General features: G+C 34.1%; 1 protein-coding gene across 2 annotated transcripts; it reads right to left on the reverse strand.

The window, feature by feature from the left end:
* Window positions 1-1866: 1866 nt before the first annotated feature.
* On the reverse strand, window positions 1867-5966 carry LOC127881345 (uncharacterized). 2 transcript variants are annotated; one of them, XM_052429109.1, is made up of 3 exons: window positions 5840-5966; window positions 4649-4775; window positions 1867-2630 (listed from the first exon to the last, which is right to left on the reverse strand). In XM_052429109.1, exons 1-3 carry the CDS (start codon window positions 5888-5890, stop codon window positions 2497-2499), a joined length of 312 nt encoding a protein of 103 aa, XP_052285069.1. In that variant the 5' UTR covers window positions 5891-5966; the 3' UTR covers window positions 1867-2496. The 2 variants fall into 2 exon arrangements, 1 of the variants encoding a protein (XP_052285069.1); XR_008050016.1 differs by lacking the exon at window positions 5840-5966 and adding an exon at window positions 5307-5363 and having other exon boundaries at window positions 1868-2630.
* Window positions 5967-7164: the final 1198 nt, after the last annotated feature.

Below are 7164 nucleotides of genomic sequence, written 5' to 3' on the forward strand. Positions count from 1 at the left end.
ACATAAAATTTACAGTTTTAATGGTTTATTTAATAAAGAAAATTAATCCAAACGTACATTTATTTGTATTATATTTAATTGTTTTAATCCAATTAAATAAATAAGCTGTGTTTACAAACTATATGTAAGATAGTTCAGATAAATTAAACATTAAGATGTGTATTAAAAATCGAAATTTTTTACCTCTTGTTTTGTGACTGACCACGTTTTGAATTGACTGTCTTTCAGTGGAAAATTCTGTTGTATCTTAGACGTTTTTCCACGTAATGTAACATATGTTATCATTAGAAAAACACATTTAACAAATGCCAGAAACAGCATAAACATCAGTATATACTTCATTTCTATAGTGTTTTCATTCAGGAACTGATCAACATTAAACTTTAAAATACGGCGTTTGCCTGATCAACCTTATCTTTTAAATACAGTTGTACGTATTGCAAGAAAATCTGTCGCAATCCGATCAAAATGTAAACCATTCCATGTAGCAAAGGGCGGATTATGTATTATTAAATACGAATCAATTCATGTAAAACAATAATAACATGTGAATTGTTATTTGCACTAAGTATGCTTAGTGCCTACATGCTGAGGTCAAAAATATTATAACAAATATGGATTATGGCAAATTGATGCTTTTCTTCATTTTCTTCATTTGCAAAATAGACAAGTTTTATCAAAAAATAATCCTAGTTAATACGAAATGTGAATTTCATTATTTTATAACGCGTGTGTATGCGAAGTTCGTCGCATATGTGTGTTAAGATTCACAGCAACTATGTACAATGGTTGCTGACACGTCTTTGTATACAATTGTCTTTTAAAACGCATTTGACGTTCGATGCAGAAGAGCTAAAAAGAACAAGTTTAAATTACATGTAGTCTGGGCGGAACCACATACACGGACTTGTAGTATGTCTTGTGTTTAACATAAAATGACTTCAGTAAATTTATGTATTTAGGACACTGCGAACAAGTTATAAAAAAACTGCGGGTTATGGTTGAGCGAAGGATTTAACCTGCGATTATTTTTTGGTTCATGTTTCCGTAGGAGACCAGTAAACTACGCACGCGCAACATATAAACACGATTGTTTTAAATGCTAATTTTCCCAGACGTATACTAAGACGCCGTTCAAAATAATGGCGGTAAAGACAGACACTCGGTCACACGTTTCATCACGTTAATTATTAGGAATGAATATTTGACAAGTGTTCTTCATATTAACATGTTAACCCACGACAAAATATATATATCTCGCTACGTCGATGTCAGTTGCTGAACAAAGAATCCAATACGCATCCATATACGTTTTGATCGTAATATACATGAAACGTATATCTGTAGGATACCTTTTTAGCATAGGTGTACCGTGCTAAGAATGTGTGTGATTTCGTAAAAAATTTCGCATTGAACTATAAAAGGAGGAAACAATTTTATACTAAATAATCATTATATTTTTAATAATAGAGTTTATGTTGTTGTTTTTTAATTTATCTAGAAACGTTAACAAAGTGTTGATGTTCTGCTCTCATTTTCAAAATATTTGGTTATCAAATGAAATAAAATAGTTTACGTTCACTGCTATATAAACTCCGAATACTATTATTCGGGCTTTTTTCTTGTAGTTTGTACTTACTATTGCTACTTAAAGAAGGTTTTATTGTATACGTGTTTATAAGCATGTAATATACAGCGGGCATTGTCGAGTCATCCAGTTTACGTGTGGTTGAATCATTTTGTTCAAAAGATGTCGCCATTGCGATAAAGAGAGTTCCCAATTCAAAGACAAATAACTACAAAAATACTGAATATCTGAATGTGAATATAATTTATTTCACAAAGTATGTTTAACATAAAGACGTTATTATTGATGCTATATGTTAAAATTTATATTGACTGATTTAAAGTATTGAAATAAAATATCTTGAACATATAAAAGGTGATTATTGATCCGTTCAAAACTTGACAGATACTTTCAATAAAATTAATTTACTACTATTATAATGCAAAAATATCAAAGTTCATATCGTGATCATATTAGAAATGCTTTCCCATGCTTTCAGCCCATATCTCTAATTCTAGAGAGACATGCATGAGATGCTAACTACAAGGTTCATCCAGAAACAAAAACTCCATAATTCCACATAAATGCGGCATGTGCACAACATATGGAGCCTACAACATAATACGAAGTGATACGATCATTGTTTGCGTGAATCATAACAAAATATGTTGCATTGCAGAGGAATCTCGTTTAAAGCCATTTGATACGTAATATAATTCTAAAATAGAAAAGTGATTGTTGTTTCATCTTTTATCATACTTCATATACGTACGCAAACGTCACATTAATATTGTACCGCTTGAAGGGGCAGAACAACTTTAAGTGCAAATAGGATTTGATACAGTGAACAACAAAAAAGCATCGACAAACAGGCACTTAAAAAACCTGTAAACGTAGATCGTGCTTGTATTCATTTGCATGAGCTCCGTCTAGCAATTGACGATGAAGCAGTATATCTTAATGCACGGGCAGTTGTTGGTCTGCGTACAGTAGGCGCACCAAATGTCAGACAGATTTCGGGTGATTGTCCTTACGTCATCATCTTTCAACTTTGGATCGAAACCTGAAATACGTTACATCGGTTAAGAATGTAATTGCATTGAATTGTCAATAAATAATGCAACTATTAAGATGTTAAAGCGCATCATGCATTATAAATATGTGTTAAGTACGTATACTTTAATGTAAGGTTTCTCAACGGAGACGCCTTCAAGCTATATGCTTAATGAAACGTGGTTTTTACAATAACATGTGGCTGAGGACAATTAATGTATTATATCACATCGTCAAACAAATTACCCAGACAATGCATATAAATATAGAAAGTTTGAGCATTAGATATGAAATGTTAAGAGCAATAACGTCAATTATTGTTTTTGTTTGTTTAACATGTTTTTATGAAATCTTTAAATACATTCCATCTTAATAAAATGCAACTACTATCGTATACAGTGAATATTTAGTTTATAACTATGTGCATACTAGTTGTTTACATAAACTTATCATGCAAATTAGTCAGTGCAATCTGAAAGATTACCACATGAGTAAAACAACACTTGTTAAATTTACGTGATGAGTGTGCAAAAGTCAGAATGCAATCTTTCCAATAAGTGTGAATTTATTTGATGCACTTCCTGTTAACTACCGACAATAAATACGGAATACAATGCGTTGCATGCGAATCTTTTCAAACAATATCAAAGTACACTCAAACGACCCATATAAACTTTGGGACTTTTCTTACGCAACACGCACGTTGAGACTTTTCTGGAGCAATACTTTTCAAACGTGAATATCTCAATTATGACAAAAGATTTATATTTTAAAATTGTAGATGTGGTCATTTGACCATATTTTGTGCACGCTCACGATACAAGCATTCATCCGCGACGATAGGAGACTTTATACCTCAGTCACAAAAGGAGACCGCTCACCGTCCAATCAACGGACGACGTATTTTCCGCTCATCAGGCTGGCGCCCATTTTGTAGCATCGGGCGGCGTCCTGATTAATGTTCAATCTCACTTAAAATTGTATCCGACGTCGGACACGGGATTGAATCGAGTTGAGATCGAAAAAAGATCTGACGATCAACTCACGGTTATCGCCCGGCGATCTCCCGACATCGGATTCATTGAACGTGTATCGGCAAAAGTAAAGGTATTTCCCAGTGATGCCTCTGCTGGCGACCGTCTGATTTCCGGAGGGCCTCCGCACGATGACCCACGGACGCCGGACGGCGCTCGTTATGATACACGTTCAATGAATCCGATGTCTGGCGCACGCCGCGCGATAACCGTGTGTTGATCGTCCGATCTTTATTCGCTCTCAACTCGATTTCTTTCCGGACTAAATGTCGGGTAACACAATGGGTGAGATTAAAAATTAATCCGTACGCCGCCCGATGCTACAAAATGATCCGGTTCCCATGCGATCATAGGCCGGGCGCCAGCCCGATGAGCGGAAAAATACGTCGTCCGCTGATTTAACGGTGATCGGTGTCTATTTGTGACTGAGTAATGAAACTATGTCAATCATCGGACGGCGAACAGTTCAGACGTGTCCTGTCCTTCCGATGCCTGGAGAGCGTTCTAATCGGCCGGCGACCGGTTTATTTGTGACTTAGACATTAGCAATTTGGTAAGTTAGCCTGCAATATGCCTTGTGTGCGGCTGCGCATTATAATATTCATAGAAGCGATATTTTATGTTAACATTGTTATGTTTTCCTGGTGAAATTATCCACCTAAAATAATCAGATTGAAGTACAATTAGCATAATGTTTTGTTTCACAATTTTACGTGAACACATATCAAATCATGCCACACGTGATGTAGCGTCCTACCGTCACGGATGAATGATTTTATCGTGAGCTTTCACATATTAAGTGAAATAATTTAATATACAATTTTCAATCAAAATATTATATCTTAACTGGAATATAGAAGTTTGGAAAGTATTGCGTAAGAAAAGCATCGAAGTGTATCACTAAATTTGTATAAACCGTTTTATGTTGTCTGTTTAAAATACCCCGAAATGCTTAAATACCAGTTTATCTATAAATGGTTATGCCTAGACTTACGTATTCGTTTGTCCAAGAATTCCTTTCTGAAATACTCTTTTACTCCTGGGACAGAGAACATGTCTTTACTGACCTTCATTTTCTTTGACATGGTCGCACGGAAGATATTAAACTGTGCTTTTCGAAACTGAAATGAACGTTTATGAATATTGCAAATAGTGCAAGTAAAGGCAAACAAGATACACTGACAATAAATACTCGTGTTCATGGTAAGCACGTTCGCCATTTCGTACTAGGTGTACTTTTACCAGAGTATAGGGTAACGACCTCAGTCTAATCAGTGGAATAAGGAATAATGATTTTAACCAAAACAAATACTAGCAATAATAGTTCATGATTTTGAATCCAAATTATTGCGACGTACACAGACTGGAATGGTCTTGTTAATAGTTTGGTAAAATTTAAACAATAATTGTAATATATTCAAATTCACAATAAAATCACAATCGTGTAACGCTTTTCTTACATAATTTGGAAAATGCGCGCAGTAATATAATAGTGAAACGCTTTTATTAGATAAGTTAGAAAATGCCAGCAGTAATAAAATAGTGTAACGCTTTTCTTAGAAAATTTGGAAAATGCTAGCAGTAATAAAATAGTGTAACGCTTTTCTTACATAATTTGGAAAATGCGTGCAGTAATAAAAAAGTGTTTATACTTTACTAAGTCAGCGTGATGCAATGGAAGCGCTCTAGAATATGCTTCCAGAGGGCCCAGATTTGTATCCCATTGAATGCATCATGTGTATTAATCTTGTTTACGTATTAATGTAATAAGCTAAGACTTCTAAAGGCCGTATGAATTTGTTTGTTAGCTTATTTGATGACAGATTGTTAAACACGAACATATGAGCGACGCTCTGTGAAAAGGGGGTTCAATTTATGTGCGTACAGTGTCGTCCAAGATTAGCATGTACAGTCCGCACAGGCTAATCAGGGACGACACATTCCGCTGTTATCATATTTTTATGTTAAGAGAGAGTCTCTTCTTAGAGAAAATCAGGCTTAGGAGGAGAGTGTCGTCTCTGATTAGCATGTGCACAGGCGAAACTGAGACGACACTTTACGCATATGCATTTAACCCCCTTTTCACAGAGCGGGGCTCATTTGTTAACAAGTCCAGATAAATCAAGAGCATGCAATAATTATGTCATCACCATACATTTATGAAAACACAATCACAAAAATGTACCTTTTTGTTAGAAAACTTTTTAATTTTTTTCCTTGCTATGCTTATTTCCATTTTCTTATAATTAAGTATTGGTTTATATATATCTGGAAATTTCCCATTATTCCCCGATTTCCGCAAGAGCTCCGATATCTCCGATATGTTTATTTCTCCGGTAACGTTTTTTCCGGAATAAGAAGCAGCACGCCCAACAAAATCGTTACGTTCTGTTGGCAATATATCTTTCACTGCATCAAATGTAAGTGTCTGTGCAATACACACGGCTAAAACAAAGACAAAACCAAGCCAATTCATAGTTTAATATTAACAATATAAAATTCAACAGATGTAAGTGCTACGTAGCCTCTCACAACACTTCAGTAAAGTGTTCATTAAATCGATGTTAGATACCTTTATAAAGGAATAATACGCATCGTATTACATAAAAGGTCAACTGATATACGAATTAGGGATTATTTACGCTGAGTAAATGCGATTAGTACAAACTAATATGCGATAACGAAAATCTCATAAATTAACAAATGGCGACATATTGGAAAATAATACTCTACACATGTTTGGAGACTATCACTTCCCAAACACCGGCATTTGGGATGTTGAATAACTGACTGATTGAAAATAACAAAGACGTAGCGCTTCTTATAAAGCAATTAGAATATTTATTTAACTAGTAAATAACGCATTTTAAAAATACTACATGGCGCGTTTACATTAGGAATGCACCAGGTTAAGCACATACTTAACTGGTAAGACTGTTATTGTAAATGGTAATTAACCGGTTAACTGAACATATAGAAATGTTTTAGTATTCTTTTAACTAAAAATGTGCTCTTACATTCACTCTCATAAAAACGAAATTACTTTAAGATCGTTTTCGTTGATTACATAATCGACCGTCTCAGTTACTTGGTAAAAATTAATAATACAAATAATGTTAATATACATTTTAATGTGTGTTTGATGTTATATTTATTTTTTCATGGTTTAGCAAATGGTTGAAAAGTTCTTAGACATGCACATATATACAATTTAATTATTATTATTTTATTTTGGGTGGCGCCGCTTTTGTTTGCGTCGTATTGCTTTTACAATATTAAGTGTTTATGTTCATTCCGTTTTAATTTTCTAACGTTTGCAATTAAATAAAAATAATTATTAAACACTGATAGAACAAAGGCGACTTTAGCGTGTAAAGATTTTAACAACGAATGCTGATCTTGATACAATTGTTATTGCAAAGCAATTATTTTTCGCGAGAAATCAGTCATCGAAATGTGTTAATTTTAAAATATCAAAAAAGGCCGACCAAAGTATTAACTGATTTACTT

Source organism: Dreissena polymorpha, chromosome 5 (genome assembly GCF_020536995.1).
Source record: "Dreissena polymorpha isolate Duluth1 chromosome 5, UMN_Dpol_1.0, whole genome shotgun sequence".
Lineage (NCBI taxonomy): Eukaryota > Metazoa > Mollusca > Bivalvia > Myida > Dreissenidae > Dreissena > Dreissena polymorpha.